Source organism: Aquila chrysaetos, chromosome 2 (assembly GCF_900496995.4).
Source record: "Aquila chrysaetos chrysaetos chromosome 2, bAquChr1.4, whole genome shotgun sequence".
NCBI classification, from domain to species: domain Eukaryota; kingdom Metazoa; phylum Chordata; class Aves; order Accipitriformes; family Accipitridae; genus Aquila; species Aquila chrysaetos.
The window spans coordinates 18,197,088-18,219,332 of record NC_044005.1 but is presented as its reverse complement, the minus strand read 5'-3'; the positions used below and the strand labels follow the sequence as shown (position 1 = coordinate 18,219,332).

General features: G+C 37.7%; 1 protein-coding gene across 9 annotated transcripts in view; it reads left to right on the top strand.

Annotated features, from left to right (window-relative positions):
• Positions 1-22,245, top strand: part of UNC79 (unc-79 homolog, NALCN channel complex subunit) — a 115,208-nt gene that overhangs the window by 81,685 nt on the left and 11,278 nt on the right. For all 9 annotated transcript variants that reach the window (XM_030000924.2, XM_030000964.2, XM_030000975.2 and 6 more), the window contains 7 exons: positions 162-230; positions 844-954; positions 6,665-6,769; positions 12,068-12,145; positions 14,703-14,792; positions 19,791-19,966; positions 21,651-21,837. In XM_030000924.2, coding sequence (XP_029856784.1) covers positions 162-230; positions 844-954; positions 6,665-6,769; positions 12,068-12,145; positions 14,703-14,792; positions 19,791-19,966; positions 21,651-21,837 — 816 coding nt within the window. The remainder of the gene's footprint in view (positions 1-161; positions 231-843; positions 955-6,664; positions 6,770-12,067; positions 12,146-14,702; positions 14,793-19,790; positions 19,967-21,650; positions 21,838-22,245) is intronic.

The following is a 22,245-nucleotide window of genomic DNA, read 5'->3' as shown; positions in this document are numbered from 1 at the left end:
AAAGTAAGTAAAGATCATCAGGGATAATTTTTCAGACTTCACCTATAACTTATTCATAGCTGCTACCACTAAAAGCAAGACATGCACAGAAAGGTACTAACTCTGGGGTTTTTTTTCTTTTCTTTTTTTTTTTTCTTTCCTGCCTTCAAATATGTTCACAGTGTTCTTTAGATTCTAGTTTAAGAATCATGATTTGCTTGTTGAAGATACCTACCACTAGTGCCACCAGGGTAAGTTCCAAGAAGACAAAACTCTGTTGCCTCAGATTTAGCCAGCCTGTGCTATTCTATGAACATGTTCTTATCCCCTAGCTAGGAAAGTATTATATATAAGCATAAAATTGTGCAGTCCAATACTCTTTGGAGAATGATAAGAGCTTTGGAATCTAGGTTACAGTAAAGTGTGGGTGGGATTACATTCCTGTGTGGGTGTGAATGTATATCTTCTTAAGGATTTGATGTTCTCTTTTTTCCCCCCCTTCCTCTTTTTTTTTTTTTTTTTTTTTTTTAAAAAAAAGATAGTAATGAACTTCCTTAGAAGTTCTGCAGTACAATTCCACTGAGGTCAAGGAGGTTTTCCTGCATAAACACTACAGAATCTCTTATATCTCATAAGCACTGTGTCAGAAGTGAAACTATTTTCTAATTTTTTTCTTCTAATTTCTCATACAAGCATGAAAGCAAATGCTAAATAGAATAGCCATTTGACTGAAACAGTGTAAACCCCAGCAAGATAGCCTCTGAGCTAAAAATAATGCTGTTCCATTCAGGCACTTCAGATTTGGCATGCTTTTTGTTTTGCTGAGCAACCAGTTATTGATTTCTCTAAATCATGTCACTGCAGAGTCTTCTGGAGCCGTTTTCAAAATTGCTAAGCTTTGTAATTCAGAATGCTGTCTTCACTCTGGCCTACCTGGTGGAACTGTGTGGTTTGTGCTACCGAGCCTTCACTAAGGTAACAATGAGACTATATCTTCCTTTAGGGACAACTGAAAATAGGACAAAGTCCTACTTCCCTCAAGTAGTATGTTTGTAAATAAAGATGAAATTAGTGTCAAGTTTCAGACATGTCAACAGTTTTAATGTAGTTTGGCTAATCAAGTAGTGATCACAATTCAGTGCCTTTTAATAACACTGAGTTTCACATTCACAGTATACACACGCATAAAGGGAACCTGCCGAAAAAGTTGCTTGGAAAAGTATTTTGGTGTGATTTCATGACTTGGAAATTTTTTTCTCTTGTAGAGATGATATCTGATAATCATGCATGACTTAATGTCTGTACAGTCATATCTTTCCTAGTGCACAAGTTTAGCCACATACTTTGTGCAGTAAAAACTTAACTATTCCTGGTAGTGCCTTTTGAGAGCACAGCTGTGAGGGGAGACAACAGATAGCTAAATAAAGTGGAAGACTCCAAGTTAGGAGCTTCCCAGCTTAGATCCTGTTTCATTCTGTATTAGGTATCTCACTTTGGCGTGCATGGTTGTAAGCTATATAAAAAGAGAACAGTATGTGTGCACCTTTAAAAAGTTTTTAAGATTCCTGGATGAAAGCTATGGTGTACAAATAACACTCAGTTATTACTCAAGTTCATTTTCGTAGCTACTGGTGAGAAGTTGAACATCAACAAAATCCACAAAAACCAATCAAACCTTTTACTAAGGCCCCACATGCTCCATTATGTAATTGTTAAGGTACTGAGCAAAAATGTTTCTTCAGCCACTAAGTGCACAGTTTTTCATCCTTGATAGGTTTGTCAAAACAGTAATTAATCCTCAGGAAACATTCTCTCATAAGTAGCTACATAATTTTCTGTATTGATAACGTGCAGCTGGAACACACATTGCTTCGGTCTTGATAAGGCTTAAAATATCACTAGACAAACAATGGAGAAGAAATGATAAAAGCAATGACACTCTCACAGAAAAACTGCACCACAAGAAAATAAGAAAAACTTTTACCAGATGTAATGGTTTGAAGCATTAAATAGAAACTAACAGTATGTTTAATTACAGCAAGCAAATACTACCTTTTTTGTCTCATTTGAAAGAGAAGAGTTTATGAAAGAAAAAAATCCTGAATATAGAAAGAACCGTCCAGCTTTTGGAAGTAATTTGAGTTAGACCTATAGTTAAGGCTTTGGGCAAGGCAAAGTGAGAAAAATGTTAACTTAAAGCCCAACAGTGGGTTTTTTTCATTGAAACAAAAAACCCCACCACATTTAAAACTGCAGCAAAGAAGTTCCTCTTGCATTTGTTGGCCTGATAGGACTATTTCACATCTGCCTGCTAAAGCAGATTTTGAAATACAGGAAACATTTCACTCCCATCATGCTCCGCAGTTTCAGTTATTTCACAAAAATTTTATTAAAACCATGGTATTAAAAACCCCCATGTGTTTCTTGCATGCTTCCTGGTTCAATGTTTTATTAATATACTAAGTACATACTTGCACAAAGGAAGCTTGAATTATAGTGCTTGGTAAAATCTCCTTCTTGATTTAGTTTAACGCAACCTGGTGACCCAGAAATGGAATCATTAGTGAATGGTCTCCTGCAATTTACAGCCACAAAATGCTTAATTTAGTGGAACTCCACACTACATTATCTTTGTTATTTCTGAAAGCTTACCATGGTTTTGCATTAGAAATATCAAATTAATGACTGCTGTTAGAAAAAAACAAATCAGTTGTGATGTCTGTGTTTCTCTACAGTGGAAATAACTGTAGCCAAGTAAAAGTGTTGTTTGTGGTAGAATACCATGTAGAATTGAATTCCAGAAGGGGTATAATTTGTGAACATTTAAACTATTTAGATTTAATTACTTGTTTTACTACTTTGAATGTGCTGGGTGGAACAAAACACCACCTTTCAGCTAAGCTGTGGAGGATTCTTGTCTTTTCAAAGACCAAGCCACTCTGACATGCACTTTGTAGAGGTCAGTGCTGTATAGCCACTCCAAATCTTTTTTATCTCCAACATTTTCCTAATACCCTGTGGCAGGAATATCTTGGTTTCTCTTGTCTTGGAGCCTGAAGACTTACATCAATCTGGTATTTCCTTGTCTGAGTGCCTGTTCCAGGTCAGCAATATGATTTTTTCAGTGCCTGTGGAACTCTCACATGAAAGTAGCATCTCTTCTGTGGATTGTAATCTTCTTATCTTTAGTTTTTCTTTCAAGTATCTTAAGGTCCAAAATGGACACTTTCTGGCTTGCTTATCCCTTACAGCTGCAGAAGCTTGAACCTAAACTTAGCCTTTTGCTAGCATTCTGTTGATCCTTGTTAAGTAAATGCAGAATGCCACTGACTTGGACACGACATGATATCGCTACTGAATTTTTTTAAAGAATATTGAAGTGGCCAATCTTCAGTATTTGTAATTACTGTAGTAGCAACAGAGCTAAAATAAAGAATTTTGCTTTATACTGGCTTACTTGGAGGATAGCATACCACTCCATTAAAGAACCAAATTTACTATTCTTATTACCAAGTTTGGGCCCTGAGATACTGCTAGAAACAAACTTCAGTAGTTTCATGTTCTACACATAGACCTCTGGCAAGTCACAGTTTGAAGATTGCAAGGCATTTTTTTATAGGGATGCATAGACATTAAAGACGGTTAATTTGGTTTAACAGAGGCTAAAGGGGTTGTATTCTTGACTCTTTGGTACCAGGTTTACACATGTGACTCCCCTGGGCATTGTTCTCATGGAGCTAATACCCATTTACAGCTCCATGGCAGAATATAAAGTTCTTAAAGTATGTATAAACTATGTTTAAACATATTTATCACCAGCAGAATGATAGGAATAAGTAGACTTCGATAGGAAGGGTACTCTGGGCTATTGACACCAGTGTCATCACTCGTGATTTACAGTGCAGGAAGCAAGAGGTCAGATATCAAAAACATTTTGCTTGATTTTGCTTCGTGTCTCTTCACTGCTTGTCCTTAACAAACATTAAGAGTTTAGACTGTGAGATAGGAGACTTCTTTGAGAAAGAGGTAGCTCACTGTTATGTTATCCTTAGAGCCAAGGAAAGCTGGGATTCATGAAGCCTATGCTTCCTTCCCAGTGTTCTGACAAAACAATTTATTATAACCCAGTTATATCCTGTGTAGCATAGGTGTTAGTCTGTAAAATAGCTGAATGCTTTTGAAAGAATTTTACTTCTTTTCCAGTATGTGTAGGCTACTGTACTGGGTTACTGATACGAACTCCTGTCCAGTGTTCTGGGGGATGTAATTGTCAACTGTCTAAGCATGGCACTGCATTCTGTATGTGTCTCAGGACTGTGAAGGCATATGATGGTGGGAAGGGTCACTGTTGCTGGTGAATTCTAGCAAGTAATCAGGGTCTATTTGCACCTTGAGTATTGTGCACCATTCTGGTTCCCCATTCCCAGTCAGAATATAGTAGAATTGGAGGAAGTTCAGGTAACGGTAACAAGAATGATCAAACAGTGGGATGAGTTCCACATACAGAGGAACTAAGTTAGGGCTCTTCAATCTGAAAAAGCAACAACTGATGGGAATGTGAGAGAGCTCTGTAAGGTCACAAGTGACCCAGACAGGGATGGGTAATTTCATGCCTTTCCAGTACAAGAACAAGAACATACTAAGTTTGTAGGAACCAGTGTCAAAGCAAGTAAAGGGAAGTGGTTCTTCAACAGCGTGTGACTCCTTGCCAAGTACTGTGGGTGCTAAAAGTTGACGTGGGTCCAAGACATGAATGGACACATACGTGGAAGAGAAATCCACTGAGAGTTATGAATTATACAGAAACCACACTCAGCTCAGAAGCTCCCTGAGCTGAAGATAGTTGGTAGCTAGGAGACTAGTAGTGGGAATTATACATGATTGCCTTATTTTTATTCTTCCTTTTGCATCTGTTTGTGGCCTTGTTGGAGATGAGTTACTGAGGACATTTGTTCTGGTCTGACCTCTCCTGGATGTTCTTATATTGTATTATTCTTACCAGAGCACTGCTCAAGAATGTGCGATGTGTGACTTTTGAGTACTTGTCCCCTCAAGTAATGGTTTCATAATACAGCTGAACTGATCCAGTCTTTGCTGCTCCCATAAGGGAATGAATTTTTTTTTTTTTTCTTTAGAGTGTTAGCTTCTCATGAGTTTAGCTGCCTAGACTGCAGCAATGTAGGTAGACAAGGACTGCTGCAGTTTGGGGCCCGTTCCATCAGCTAAATGTGTTATCTGTCTGCACGCTCCATGTGATTGAAGATCAAACTAGGAACTTGAAGTAAGGTCTCTTGATTCACAGTTTGGCCTCATAACGTTCATGAAAGACATACCATTCTGTTGTTTTGGCACCTTCTCCCAAATCAGGGACTGATATTTAAAATCTGTTTTCATTAAAAGGTATGTGGGCACTGGGGGAGATACACACTGTTGTTGTAAGCTTTGGCAGTATGCTACGCAGATACAATGTGGTGACATCAGCTCTCTGAAGAGGAACACTGGTGACTGGCTTCTTGGTCTGCTGCAACCAAAGCTCACTCTCACTTCCAGCCATTCATCTCTTCCAACTCCTTCCCTTTTAGCTGCACTTGCTACTGTGTGCAGCTGAAAGTGGCCTTCAAACTGACCCTAACTAACTAAACCTCACAAGAGTTCTCTGAGGAAGAGGCAAACATTATTATCCCATTTTACAGATGTCACAGAGGAAATGAGGCCCTGACTGAGTAAAAAGTTCCACCCATTTAACTTAAATGAGCAGGCAAGTGCACGTGATTTACAAGATGGAAGATACTAGGCTTTAAATCTTAAGCACACTTTGGATATGCTTTCTTTATTAGACAACATTATTTCATCTCTGATGGTCATTTGAAAGAGAGCTTAATGTAGGTCTTCCTGCTGATCAAAATTCTTGAGTTGCTCTGGTCAGTAGCAGGTTATAAATTTGTTCCACATTTTTATCTTATCATCTAAAGTCAGAGAATGTCAAAGTAAGATGTGTAACAAGCTCATCTTATCTCTTGTACCTCCTTGCTGTCTCAGCTCTACAACTCTATTCTTAGGCTTCTGTGTTGTAATCTCCATTGGCTGATTTTCCACTATGTTTTAAAATGTTTCTGTTGTAGCAGCCATGGCCAAGATGGTTTTTATTGTGTAAATGGAAAAGTAACTGCTGGTCTAATGAATGAAAATAGATGTCCAAGCTGCCTTAGTGCAGGCACCCTTATTTTAAGGGGAATGACAACAGCAAAAAAGTATGGTAAAATGTAGACCATTTCTGGCAGGTTTAATGAAAGAATAATGGTAAATACTGTTGCCAGTTTTGTTCTCCTGTGTCAATCCTTACTGCTTTTCCCTTTATATGGAACTACGTAGTGAAAGCTACACTGCATTGCCTGGGCTTTATAACTGTTTTATAAAATCTATCTATATTTCACATGTGAAATATTAAAATCTTGGATATAGTGCCTGATACAACATCAAATGAGAATCACCCTCACTGATGTCTGTTCAATCAAGTCTGTAGAATTACATAAATGATGAATGTCTCCTCTTTTGTAAGACAGGAGAAACCAGAACACTTTTGTAACTTTTTTAGTCTCAAACATAGATGAAAATATCTTTGTGGTTTATTGGTGTGTGTCAGTGAATCTCAGGACATTCATAATTCTGTGTTTTTCTGTTGTAGGAAAGGGACAAATTCTACTTGACGCGCAGTGTCATATTGGAATTACTGCAGGCACTCAAGTTAAAGTCACCCTTACCAGACATGAATCTGCTGCTGTTGGTGCAGGTACAGGAGATTCCCATGTAATTCTCATACTGATCCTGTCTCGGCCCAGATTCAGGGCAAGGGGAAAAAAAAAAAAAGCAAGTCCATCATGGTTGCAGAAAGTACCAGCAATGTCAGGGAAAGCAAGAATTTTTTGAATCAAAATCCAGTTACATTTGTAACTGTAGGTGCATACATTTAGACTGTCACACTAAAAAGAAGAATTTTAATTTAAGAAATTAAAGAAATTTTAATTTAAGAAACTAAATTGGAAATCCACATTTTCCGGGATGATAATGACCTGTGCATCATTGCTGACGTATTGAGGATCATAGAATATATCTTGAGTTGGAAGGGACCCATAAAGATGGAGTCCACTGAGCTTCATACCATGTCCCAGTGCGGCAGCTGCCCCAGCTGCTGCCTTGTCTTCATACCATAGCCCCAAAACCAGTTAGCAGTTTGTGTGGGAAGAGATGCTAGTTGGTCATGGGCCAGAACTCAGTTTCTGTCTATTCAGGCAGGCAGTAAGCTGTCTCCAGTCCCTGAAGGCTGTTCTCTTTTAACATGGAATTTTCCAGCAAAGAATACATAGACAATATTTCCATTCATTTCATTCCGTGGATTGCTGAGGTAGGAGTTAAGCTAGCTTTTTCATAGGAAAATCTGATGAAGTAAGATACAAACTTGTGAAAAATCTTTCTGCCTCCAAAATGCCAGGTGTGGTACTGTTTGGCGCCACAAGCCTGTCCTGCAAAAACAATTTACTGAAGTCCATCAATTTTAATCACAGGTAGTGGGCTCTCATTGTATACAATGAGCTAACCATTATATCTGTTTAGTAACTTTAAATGGTAGGGGACCAGCATAACAGCACTCCATAAGGTTCAAGCAAGATGTTTGTTATGTGGATCATTCGTAATGCTCCCAGCCCCACAGCTCCATTCACTCTTTCCCCTCCCGTTACAGGGCCAAAGCTTCATATAGCTTACTATGGGCTCGTTTTCTTTTGAGTACTGGCACATTACTCATAGTAAATAAGTGGTTGCAAGTTGACAGAGAAATAATACTGACAGGTGAAATTATATGGCAGTTAGGATAACTCTGAAAACAATTATTATGCCATCAATGTTAGGGGAAGATATTGGTGTGGGGAAGAATAACACTTGGGTTTTTTCCTTTCGATGGTAAAAGGTCATTTTTTTTAAATCCATTTTAATTTCAAAAGCAGAAATTTGCATTTTTTTTTAAATTTTTTTAAGCCCAGACTTCTTTTTTCAGTCCCAGGCAAGACCATCAAATCACTTAACAACCACCAAACTCTTTCTGTCTTATGGGTGCAGTGATGCAGCTTGATACCATGTGCATCAGTGTTTGCTGACTTGAACTGACTGTTTCCTGTATTACAGAATAAAGCAATTTTTCTGCACTGCTCTATTGTATAGCTCAGTCCTATGGCTACCCCAAAGGGTGATAATCCCACAGTCTAGTCAATCCTGAATTCCTCATTTGAGAATGCAAAACATGCCACGTCAGTTTTGGCAGTGGGATTTAACTGGTGAACACTTGTCCTTCACATTGAGTCAATCGCCTGATAGGCACAGTAAGAAAAACTCTCTTACATTATCTTTATGAGAGAAGATAAAATGATAATTGCCTGGGTTTTCCTCCTAGCACTGTCCCCATATGCTGTATTCACTTTGCGGTGTATTCATACCTTACACAACAGCACCTAATGTGGATATAAATGTCTTTTATGATGTCTGTCTTTCAGAGGCTGATGAAGTGATTCATATTTCCTGCTATCCAAAGCAGCCAGCTTCTGTTTTTATGCAGTCAATGGTAAAGAATAGGGGTTGTATTCAGACCATCTGCCATAGATGCCTACTGGAGGCATGGCTACTCCTCCCATTGACTGTGCAAATTGGCAGCCCTTGGTAGTATGTGGTCTGAATCATTCAACAGCTTCTTGAATTTAAATACCATGGTAACCACTAAGCCCATCTTAAGCACCGTTGTAATTTAAGAAAACTATTAGTAAAAACGCATATGTATCTGATTATTTTAATTTTCTTTGGTGTCATTAATAGAATGAAGGGATTGGTTCACCTCTTTACCACACAAAGCCACAATTTTAGTTCAAGTTGTATGGTTTTGAATCCATAAAGCTATAGCAGGGTTAACACAGCACCAAATGGAAATGGTTTTAATTTCCAAGACAGTCATGTCCCTATGGACATGTTAGCCTGTGTACAAGATTCTATACAGATAGTGCGCACAGAATACAGAGATTCAGTCAAAATGTTCGAGATAACAAAGGAGGCAGAGCACTTTAATGGTAGATCAGTTGTGGGCTGACTAACAAAGGAATTCCTAGGAATGTACGTTTGACACCCCCATTCATTCAGATTATGTGGTGCCATCAGTGTCACTGGTGACATCAGTGCTAAGATGAGAGTTAACTTTATCCCACTTTACAAAGAATGAGAATTTTAACCAGATCACCCCTATCATTGCATAGGTGTCCTGGATGATAAAGGGTACAGAAAGTCTGTCTCCTTGATTTGTCCTAGCAAATGAAAGCCATCATGTACATGCTGCTGTTCCATGGGTTTCCATAGGAACTGCTTCTTCACCCAGCATTTTGCTTCCCAGTACTTTTCTCCCGCTCACATTCCATCAGCACACATCTTCAGGATTTCCATTGACTTCAAATTATATTAGTGTCTCATTAGGATTTGCTTGTTCAGTCAGGCTCTAAGGTTCAGTGTATCATCTGATCTGTTTCGTTTAGGTGACTCTTATTTTGGGCTGGACCTTCAGCTAATGTAAATCTGTGTATATCTAGTGGTTCCACTTTATGTTTCTGTGAAGATCTGATCTACTAATTACTGAATGGAAGGATTTAAAATTACATATATGTTTATTAGAATATATATTTTAAAAACTCTGATTATGTATGGAGGTATAATATAGATAGATTATGGTATGTAGATAATTCAGTACAGTCAGCAGACATTCCCATTTAGACATTATTCTGCAGCTGTATCTTAGCAGACAATGCTAGTAAGAGGCAAGGCAATTATTTGCCCATTTCTCATCTTTTTGCATTGTGGGGGTAATTTTCTTTCCTTTTTTCTTTACGTATGGCTGGCATTAAATCTCTTGCTAGTGATGTCTTAATGTATTATAGTATTTGTAGAGGGAGATAACATAAATGACAGTGAGTTGGACTGGAAATGTAAGAAACTTGTCATTTTAAGTTTGGTTTCCCCATCCTCTTTTGACTGCATTGCAACTTTAGTTCCTTGGAACTGGCAGTCTGATGATAAGAAAGATAAGCTAAACAAGGCCTAATTATTCATTAGAAATGGAATGGAGTTTGTCAGCTGTTTTTCACATATAAATTAGTATCTGTTATTTAACACAAACTCCTCTGTGCAAAAGATGTAGAAAGCTTACAGGAGGCCAGTAGAGGTTGCTTTGCCTGCCGCTTCTTATTATTGTTCTTAAAAGAAAATGTCTGAAATCAATGACATTTGTCTTTGGCAAGGGTTTTTTGTTGACTTATATGGTGAGTGCTATACAATATCTGTAGCAGTGCACTGAACTCACTGTTGGATGCTAAATATACTCAGCCAGATTCTTCAGGGAATTATGGTGCTTTTTTGCAGCTAATGTAGTACAAGGGAACCCTAATCTACACAAAAATGGTTGACTGAGAAATTCTTCACACAGGAAAACAACATATCTGTTGTCCAGCAGACTCAGCGTCAGCATTGCTTTTTCTGAGATAGGGTGCATTAGGAGAAAATCTGTCATCTATTTGCCTAAGTCCATTAATGGTCCTTCTTTTAAAAGAGGAGTGGAGAGTCATGGTTGCTGTTTGAACTAAGACTCAACTGTCTTTACTGGATTGATACAGCCCATAACCCTAGGGCTTTCTTCTGCTTCCCATGTAATTATTAGAGCTGTGGTACAGAAGAGCACCAGGCCATCTCTCAACTGAAATATGAGTTAGATTCCCATTTTATTTCCACTTGGCTTATTCTGGTGTAAAATCAATTCTAACTAGAAGAGTCAGCTGGAGCCAGGCCTATGTCTGAGGATACCTAAATAGATTATTAATCTAAACTCGGGTATGTCTTTCTGGTATTTATCCCAAAGAACAGACTCTTCATGAAGACATAGGTTGAGTAGTTTCCAAGTCTTGGTAGGCAGTCTGAGTTCAGATTAAATCTGTTATTGAAAGGTAAAGCTCGTGGAAGTGTAAGAGTAAATTCTAGGTCTGTAAGGAATATTTAAAAATATTTTCAAGAAGAGCGATCAGTCATTGAGAGTACTGCTAACACACATGCATCAAAAAACTGTAAAATATATTGTGTAGTCAATATCTGTCTCAGCTTGTGAAGGTACCATGGTATTAATTTTCAAGAAAGAAAATTAAGCTTTAGGCCTTAGTCTGACAGTTCTTTTCTGTCTGCTCTTTCTTAGAAAGTTACATTGCATCACTACGGAGAGAAATTGCTCAAGTGCAACTACACTATTAGGACAAGTTTTAGGAACAGGCAAATCATCTGCAGGGTGTCCAATGCATTATTGAAGCTTATAATGATTAAATAACAGTATTAGCAGGTCTAATGTATGAATGAAGTGGACATCAGAGATTTTGGGTCAAGGGATTTGGAAATAAAATGAAGCAAAAAAAAAAAAGCAAGGAAAATAAAAGCATAAGAAAAGCAATTGGAGATATTCTACTGTAACAGAATGATACTGACCTTCTCTCAGAAACAGCTTGTATTTTTGTAGTATTGTGGCCTGTATTATGCAGAAGTTATACCACACCCTACCAGTGTGTTCTCAACTTCAAAATTGTTCATATAATTCATCATTGTAGAACTTCAGTGAAAGTGTAATATCACAATGAAGAACATGGCATGCTGCCTTATCATCCTCTATCGTGATTTGCATTATGAAAGAGGAACATTTGATATATGCAAGGAATAGCAAAGATATATATTTTTGCTCATAAGAAAGGTCTGATTTATTATATAATATTCTTCAAATTGCTCCTGCACAGCATATATGTGTTAATTAAGCACATTAAAGTCAGATTTTTTTTTTCATTAAAATTACCTAATTTATAATGGTGAATTAACTAGATTGTTTATAAAGAAAGAGAGCTCTAAAGGCAAATTACTGTGAATAAAAGCAAGAAGAGTTCTGAACTGATTTTAATAAAGTAATGAATAACTTACTAATGTCTTCAAGTTCCTCCAAAAATAATTAAAAAATAACTTGTCTTTAATTTCTTCTTAGTTTGTTTGTGCAGATGCTGGAACAAAACTAGCTGAGTCAACAATCTTGCATAAACAGATGATTGCCTCTATGCCTGGAGTGAGTACTGAATTAAACTCCATCTCTTAGTTTTGGTTTTTAAAAAATGTATCTTATTCTGCTCATTTTGCTTCATTTTAATGTTCTTTCCTTTTCATTTCTTTTCTGGTTGGCAAGGTGTATTGCAGGCAGAGGTTGAGATGCTTCTTCCTTTTTATTAACGTTGGAAAAGTTCTGAACTTGATGTTGCTTCCCTTACTTTCACTGATATTCTTTAGTCATGTAACAGACTAGTTGGAGCCTACGCTCAAGAAGACAACATGTGGGGAACAGAACAGCTGAATACCTCAAAAAATGGTGGCAGGGAAGAAAGCTACAAGCCATTGCCTCCGTGCTCACAAAAGATTAGCTGGTTAAGGAATGGAGTTAATGGTATTTTCCTGGTAATGTATAAGGCATTCATCTATATCCTGCTGATGAGTGTAGCTAAATTACCAGTACTGATAATTGCCTAGGCTCTGAAAATGCACCTGGTGAATATGCGAGGAAGTAGCACAATTGGAGGTCTTGACTTGTTCCATGACACGTGACTGAGTTCCCAAACAGATGGATGAGGGTTAGCCCAGATCTGCTTCACAAGCTGAGGAAAACTCATTTCCCTTTTTTTGTGTCTCTCTCAGCTTTAGGGGTGACCTAACAGGATCTTTCCTGTACATCTTCTGAAATGTGTGATTTTTTTTAATGCAAATCTTTAATAATACCTTTCCTCCCAACAGAATATTTTAATTTATACTTGCTTTAAATAGGTAGACTAACATTGGTGTTAGAAGGTATGATAGGAAACTGATCATTTAAGAAGAAATCATAGAGAATCAGGCTGCCTGCTGCTTAAATGAAACAGAATAGATAGTTGGAGAGAAGTCTTTTGCAACTGAGCATTATTTTCAGAGATCTGAGTATAGTATCTTTTATAATTCTATTATTCAATATATTGGAACCCATGTGAAATCCTTAGTCCACATAAACTGGATGGAGGATATGCTGACAGGGCTGCCAGTGACCTTGTTTTACTGTTTGTTATTCTGTCAAGGGAACTGACAGGCATAGCATTTGAAAAGCCAGAAGGTGGCATAGTTCAACACTGTGTAGATTGATATTAACATACAAAAATGAGAAGCGCCCAGGTCAGTTGCTTAAAAATAGAATGCTAGCAGTTTTTCAAATTTCAGCCACTAAAACTCAATTATGGCTTAATAATTTTGTGATCAAAACTAAATCTGGTTAATTTGTATATTCAGATAGGGTAATCAGCTTCTGTGCTTCAAAGTGTAGGTAATTAAATAGAGGTCAAAGAAGAGTAGTTTTCCCCTGTAAATTTTACTGCAATGTTTTGCCCTGAGCCTATGATTTTGGATACAGTAGTTTTTGGTGACTTAAAGATACCTAATTTGATAATGTCATCATCTAGCCTCAAAAGTTAAGCATTGCTTTTACTTGGCCCCTGAGAATGAGGCATTCATAGTTCCCCTTGAATTCAGCTAGCATTATCTTCACCTCAGACTATTAACATGTAAACAGAAGTTTATATGATACCTAGTGGGTCAGTCACATCACCTTCTGAAAGCTTCTCTCGAGGGTTCTCTGGTCTGTTCGAAGCCCTTATTTAATCTGACAGCTTTGTTCTGTTGACTACTTTGCACACCTTGGGCTTGTCTTGTACTAGCCAAAGGCCAGATTCACGTTTCTCATTGTGTTCTAGGAAAAGGATTAAGAAAATTTGTACTGTGGGAATACAACAAGCACCACATTGAGTCATCTTGTTTTCCCTTTGAGGTTGTTCTTGCTCTGGCACAGGTTGCTTCTCAATTTGTACACTTTTATGGTCAAACTGGAACAGTTCATGAAGGATTTCATTTATCTCTTATAGTCCTTGCCTCCCCTTTTGAAAATTGAAACTAGCTTAAGTGCCATTAGAATGCTGTATTTTGAATGATTTTGCTTCAGGAATAGCCCAGAAACATTTGTTAGTTTAAAAAAAAGAAAAAAAAAAGTAACTTTTAAATTTCAGTGGTGTTCATTTTAGTGATGTTTACACATAAAATACCTGAAGCCAGTCATTTAAACTGTTTTTCCATCATGAGTAATGTGAACATAAGGGCATCTGTGCCTGTGACTGAATTTTGTTTTCTGGGATTGTAGCTGGTTGGTTCCACTTGCAGAAATGCTCAGCTGCTTGAAGAACTGAGTTGTTAAACTCTCAGTGACTTTTTAAGACTTTGATTCTGGACCACTGTAAATTTCAGGATGACATAACAAGGATATTCTTGAAAGTTTCATCAGTTAATCTTTTATTGCTGTCACAGATAAGGGTATTTTATGATGTGTGAAGAAGCTACAGTGACTGGGCTATCTTTTTATACTATCATCAGATAAGAGGGCATATTACAGTGAGAAGAAAAACATCAAAGAATACCTATTCCTAATTAAAGTAATCTAACTAAAAAGTAAAATAAAGAATTTGAGACAGACAAATTGTGTTCTGGTGAACAAGAAACAAAGACAAAAACATGAACATATTCAAAACCTGGTACTTAAACTTATTTCTTTTGTGTTCTAGTGTGGAACAGCAGCAATGGAATGCATGAGGCAGTATGTTGGGGAAGTGCTGGATTTCATTGCAGATATGCATACCCTAACCAAATTAAAGGTTGGTTCTGGGCATACATTGATCTAAAGTGTATGTGCTTTTTTAACAAAAAAATGTTTTCTGTAATGAACCTGCCTGGGAGAAACGGTTGGAAGTCTTTGAGGATGACTGACAGGTTTTTTCTTTCTTTTTTAAAAAATGTTAGTACTCTTATAGATTAGACATTTCTGGGGGATCAGTAAAAAGTAGCTTATGCAGTGTTGAAATGGAGGCTGATTCAAATGTAGTGAGCACAATAAAAACGCAGGCTTGATTTTTCTGAAATTATGATAAGCTAATGGTAAGTTTTTCTGAAATGTTGATGATAAGCTAATGTCATACCAAAATCACTGTGAGAAGTAGTCATGTTTAATATAACCCTTGGAAACATAAAACTCCTTGCCTGTACAAGTAATTGCACTCTTCTGGAGGAATCCTGTGTCTCATATGCACAAACAGACAATTTAATTGGAAGTTCAGAGGTTATTTAAATGGAGTAATTGACCTAAAAAAACAAAAGGGTGGGTGGGGGTCCTTTTTCTTATGGATACTGTTGTTTTCATTGTCAGGTTATATTCTGCTGAGGTGGGGAGAATTGAGTAGTTCTTATCTCTGTAGTCCAAACTGCTTTTTGGTTTCTGTACGTTAGTTTGATGCCAAATTTTAACAGGAGTGATAGGAAAATACTTCTGTCAGCATAAAATATTTTATTTAGGAATTTATTTATTTATTTCATGAAAACATCCTAGTAATAACTAGCTGGTCAAAATCTGGAATTTCTGTTTCATGGGAGAAGCCAGTATCTATTACATTTCCTACAAAATGGAAATTCTTTAAGATGTTTTAGAAAAGAACTAGGCTAAGTAACATTGCTGCTGTATAACAGGAAATAATAGAAGTGTAGCTGTTTCAATTGCTAGCAAAGTAGCATCTATTGTTAATAGCTTAAATAAAGAATTAATATAATATTTCAGCTAATATATCACTAATAGTCATAATGCTGTGGAGGGGGCAATATTTATTCTATTTAGTATACCACTATCCCATTAGGCAGTTTTATTGTATCATCTGAAGCTGAGTACTAAGTGAGCATTGAGCTGGAAGTGAAATTTTGGTTGTTAAAATCCTCCTTTTTGTAGAGGGCAAACACCTGTCTTATAGTGGAACCATCTGTCACTTCTCAGTGCCAGGCAAAGTTAGAGCGTAGCCTTTTGAGCTACATACTGGTACCCTGCACAAGGGTGGATTTCCTTCAGCACATAAAATGGAGGCAGAGGTGTGAATATGCCTTGATGCTTCTAACTTCTGCAAAGCTGGCAAGACAAATGAATGGTGTGGGAGCGCAGCAGAGGGACCATTACAGATATGGAGGAGAGTCTATGCTGTCAAAGATTCAGCCAGTCTGAAATCTGGCAGTAGAAATTTAGTCCTCGTACACCAGCAACTTGATGATCCAAGGGGAAGTACGTCAACTGAAATAGGGCATTTCATTACTGGGCACAGTCAAGTAGCTGCCAAGCTCCTTTTATGTGGTCTAAAGCTCAGTTGACAGATACAGGAAAACAGTGCTGTCCTGTTCTAGCTAGTTTGAATCATATTGCCATTGCTTACATGCCTGGGCTTTGGCACATGTGATCTTCTAGGCAAGTTCTTTGACCAAGCTCTTGCATTTGTTTCTAACCTCAAGAGCCACTATGCTTCTTATTAGCAGAGTGCATCTGCTAATAAAGGGTGTTGATGGTCTGTTTTCCTGATAAATCAGTATAGTCTTTCCCTGAAAGGGCCCTTCTACTACTGCACCAGTCCTCTGCTGAAAGCTACTGGAAATGCACTGGAGTGTCTTATGCCACAAGTTCATGCAAGCATTGTGTAGCAGGCAAGATAGAGTAAATGATAACCTGTAGTGGATTTAGATACTGGAGTTTATTTATGAAGCAATGAGATGAGAACTTTTACCCTACTAGTTTCTCGCACACTTACTTGCTCACTGTCCCCCTGCCCCCTCCATCCTACCTCACGCCCCAGAGGGGACACCTTATTGCAAGTTAATAATACTTACCACAAAGCAGAAAGAATCCCAACTAAACTGAAGCTCATGTCTCTTGAAACTCGCAGTAACCTTGTTTTACTGGACAAAATATCACTTTTGTTAAGTTCTTACCCTGTTGGCCATATGCCTTGAATCCCTTTGAGTTTTAAAAAAGTACTCTAATAAGGGAAGCAGCCTTTTGTGCTGGAGTAGAAGTTTACTTCAAAGCACAGACTAATTAATCATTTTCAGCTGAATTGGATTGTCTTCCCACTCTGTCCTTTAAAGTTATTCACCTATTTCTCTTACAGTTCAGAACTGCTTTCAGAATAGGTAGGCAAATGAATCATAAATGAGGGAGACAGACATCTGATTTGCCAGTTCCACAGAAAAACATGAGCTTACCTGAAACCAGGAATGGGGAAAATTTATTTATAAATACTTGCAGGTATCCTCTCTCCTCTGTAAAATGTTTCTGTAGAAAGCTCTCTGCCATTTGCATTTTTTCCTTCTGCCCCTTCTCCCTTGAACTGTAGTCTGATTTTTAGAAATGCCCTTACAATGCTTCAGTCTGATAAGATGATAATTTCTTATGCTTAGTAGGACTATTTATTTTTAAATTTTTATACAAGGATATAGGTAGGACATGAATTAAAACTTTACTCAGCTCTTCACTTTTATGTTTTGAAATTAGACAAGAAGCTTCCCAAATGCATAGTCTGGCCATTTAAAACTAAATCAGAACCAAATATTCTAAAATTTCATGTTGTTTTGATTTAGCCATGTGATACAGGAATCTGAAAACAAGATTAATGTAATAGGAGAGTCAAATACTACCATAATTTTATGTATTGTAAAGAATAAGCTTTGGCTGTCTTTGGAAAATGAAAAGGCAGTTTTTATTTAACCAGACCAGATAAACTTATTCTGTGGTTCCAACATGGTTGGGAAAATATTTGTAAGCATTTCTAAGTTTACAAATAGTCAGAACTTTAAACAAATTCACAACATCTAGATTCAAATTCCTGTAAGCTCATTTAATATATTCACTTATGTTGCTTGGGTTTTATTAATAGATGTGTTTCTAGGAAGTGAGTCCTAAGATTATCCAGTTGTAAAATTTCTTACTACGAGTGTTTATTATCAACAGCATCTGGACTACCAAACTAACACAAAGAATACTATATGATTTATATGACCAGTAACAATCCCAACAGCAAAATTTTAATCTTGGTTTTCAAACTTTGAAAATTCTACTCTCTGTAGAAGTTCAGTGAACAGAAATAGTTAAAGTTGTTTATTAATTTCCAATGTCTTATTTTGCGTGTCTGAGAATAGTTTCTTTGAAAGAGGTTAATTATTTTCAGTCCTGCGTATTAGCAACTACTGCATTATAAAAAAGGTATAAATGTTAATGCTCAAGATAATCACGTTCCAGTGTATTGTTTCTGTTCAGTTTATCATCTTTTTTCCCTTTGGAATGACATTTTAATTGGTAAACCTCAGTAAGGTTTTATTTAGAAAATTCCACCATTTTTGAAGAAGTTTAATGTATCTGCCTGCATACCTGCCTATCCTTTTTACCTGGCTCTGTAACAAAGTAATTAGATACTCGTGCTGGTACATTATTATTTTTCTCTTGAAAGAGACTTCAATTAAGTGATTTCTGAGAGTGTATTTTGCTGGGGTCAGATATTTATCTGTTATAAAATATTATTGGTCCACTGATTTTTATCCTGTTATAATAATTTAATAACTGATGACCTGGATTTTCTTGTGCAAAGCATATGGCTCTGCTTTATGCAAGCAAATGCACTCAGCGTGTGTTCTGTTAGTCTAGTAACAGAAGGTAATGCAAAGTTACCTTAATTAGAAATATTGAAGTATCTCAAGAAGCACCAATGAAACATTCCCTAGAGCTGACAAAGCAGGATAATAAATTCATAGAATCATAGAATCGTAGAATCATTTAGGTTGGAAAAGACCTTAAAGATCATCGAGTCCAATGATCAACCATGTCCACTAAACCATGTCCTGAAGTGCCTTGTCTACGTGCTTTTTGAATACCTCCAGGGATGGTGACTCAACCACTTCCCTGGGCAGCCTATTCCAATGTCTGACAACCCTCTCAGTAAAGAAATTTTTCCTAATATCCAACCTAAACCTCCCCTGCCACAACTTGAGGCCATTTCCTCGTCCTATCACTAGTTACTTGACAGAAGAGATCAGCACCCACCTCACTACAGCCTCCTTTCAGGCAGTTGTAGAGAGCGATAAGGTCTCCCCTCAGACTCCTTTTCTCCAGACTAAACAGCCCCAGCTCCCTCAGCCGCTCCTCATCAGACTTGTGCTCCAGGCCCCTCACCAGCTTGGTTGCCCTTCGCTGGACACGCTCCAGCACCTCAATGTCTTTCCTGTAGTGAGGGAATTACCTTTCCAGGCATAAATATTTGCATGTTTCTTGGTAAAAGGTTTAGCCCTTTTATTTCCAGGGCTTAAAGGCATTTGTAGCAGCTGAATAGTGCAACATAGTCATTGCCGGTGAATGAGTGGCAGCTTATTTCTGTACGTGTAAATAGAATATTGGACAGGGAAGGCATTTCCTGCCCAGGTGCTATCTTGTTAAATGGTTAGATTCCTTCACCTTCACTTAAGCTGTCTGGATGTGCAACCATTAGTTTGTATTCATCAGCTGTTGAGTTTGCTGATACAAAAGGTGCCTATACATTTTGCACAATTCATATTTTGTGTGGGCTCTTGAAAATGTGGTCCTCTGTGGAAAGATCTGCATCATAAAGCTGTTACTAATATAGGGACTGGAGAATTTTTGAAAATCTATTTCTGAGTTTTGTTCTGCAGTTTTGTAGTCACAGTTAGAGACCCTGAGAAAGGAATTGAAGGGAAATTAATTAGGATGCACTGTTGCTTGGAAGAACTTAGTTCAAGTGAAATAATCTTTTTGGGTAGGAAATCAGATCTTTGCCTTGCAGAGTCACATGAAGACTTGTTCTCAGCCACTGCATGAAGACACGTTTGGTGGACATCTGAAAGTTGGTTTAGCTCAGATTGCTGCTATGGAAATCACACGGGGAAACCACAGAGACAACAAAGCTGTGATCCGATATTTGCCTTGGCTTTACCATCCTCCTTCTGCAATGCAACAAGGGTGAGAATGCTTTTCCACAAAAAGGAATACTAAAATGAGTTAGAAATCTTCACAAAATTCTGTGTTTATTGCCAGATTCCATAGATAAGACCTGCAGCAGGGAATGGTGGCCGTGGGAAATTGAAACAACTGGTGAGGAGCTCCCTGATCCTTAACTGAGGAGTTCATCAATCCAATATTTAGAGTACATGCCAAAGGGACAGTGGAGGCAACTCCATTGGCTTTACTGACGTTGCCCTGGAAATTAACTTGATTCTCAATCTAGATATAGACAGTGAAAAGCACACAGGTACTTGATGAGTCCTAGAATTACAGAAAATATGTTGGGCATTACAGAGAATACAATGGGAGATGTCCTTTGAAATTATGGAGTACAAATGAGCGAGAACTGTAAGTGTAAGCCTATTGATATGCTGATAAAAATACTAACTTCATCTGATTAAAGTTAGATGAGAGAAATCTTGTTCTTCAAGACATGTTTTTTATCCCTTTTCACTGTGAGAAATCCTAATCTGCAGTGGTTTACCTTCAAAAAGAAGGGAGATACTGTCCCTGGTCTTACAATGACAGCAAATAAGGTGTTCTGAGTGTAGACCATTGGACTGTGTTTCAATAAACCTGTATTCTTGTCCCAGCTTTGTCCCAGTCTACCTGCCCCAGGATTCTGGGGACTAAGCTGCTTAGGCTCCAGTCCTGTAGATACATCTGCATGTACTTTCATGTAGAGCATATGTAGTTTCGGAAATATGGAGTTATCACCTCCTCGCACTTTAGTTTCTTACATGTAAAAAAAGGAGTATGTTCTGAGTTCTGAGTTGAAGGTAGTGAATTCCTTTAAGAAGAGCATCATATCAGAGTCTATTAAAAAAAATAAATTAATGGAATACCTCTTTGGTTCTATGAGTCCTTGACAATGACATCAAAGTAGAAATTAAAAACAGTAGTGAGAGTGGCCTAGTAAGTAGTGATTTATTGATCAAAAACCAATTATTTTTTTCCTGTGCCTCTGAATTCAAATGAGTATGTAATCTGAACTTTGTAGCAGCAAGGCGACAGACAAGATGACACCAGAAAAGTGTTGTTCCCTTTTAGATTATAGAAGCACATTGCTTTACAGTTAGACATTGCACTAGATGGTGGATGAATACTTAACTGTCACAAAAAAGCATAGTCCCTGCCCTCAAAAGCATGCAGTCCAAATGTCCAAGGAGAGGCTAAGAAAAAGAGAAATTAACTCTACTTTACCAATGGAGAAGTGGAACACTGGAAGTAAGGCATGGTGCCTGCCTTGGAGCTCGCTGTGGCATGAAGAAGTTCCTGCCATCGCCCTGTCAGCTGTGTGCTGTCTAGGGGAGCTGAGAGGAGTATTTCCACTTGGGCAACCCTTGCCATCTGATGATTTCTGTGTAAAAAGTCACTGTGTATGAAAGCAGTGAATCTGTGAATGTTTCAGCCTTTTATAGACACAGTTTCTTAGACCCACCAAATATGTTCTGTTGGACTTGTTAATGGTACGTCAAGTCCACTAAGTTCTGTGTGGTTCTGGTCTTCCCATAAGCTGTACCAATGATCTGTGCCTCCAGCACACTGAGACTGCATCTGCCTAGTGTGCATAAGGAGACTCCGTATTTTGGGGAAAACCAGAAAACTTAGCATCGTTGTAAAATCTGCTTTTTCTTGACAGGCCCAAAGAGTTCATAGAATGTGTCTCACACATTCGTTTGCTGTCCTGGCTACTCCTGGGGTCTCTGACACACAATGTTGTCTGTCCAAATTCTCCATCATCTTGCATGCCTATTCCGCTGGATGCGGGTTCACAAATTGCTGACCACCTTATTGTTATTCTGATTGGGTTTCCAGAGCAATCAAAGGTAAGGGTTCTGTGTTTTAAGTGGAGATGTGTTATATGTTGGCCTTATTATTGCAAACAGTTCTTTATTTCTTCATAAGAAGAAAGGAGGGGTAAAACCTTATTAAAACCTCAGATCTAGGGAAAGAAATCTCTAGTTTTTCTTGCATAGCTGCCTCTTCATGCATAGAAAACTGGTGATGAAATCACAACAATTAAGTTTGAGATTCAACTATTTCAAAATATCTCAGCACAGGAGTGAGGAAGGAAAAACTGAATTCCAAATTGAAGCTTTAGCAATGACTACCTCTGTAGCAAATCTCTCAGTTATTTATCCTAGTTGTATAGTGGAATTGGATAACCTATAAATAATGTTATGATCAAAAGTTAATTACAAACAGTGATGGTTCAAGCACAACTTTTTTTCTCA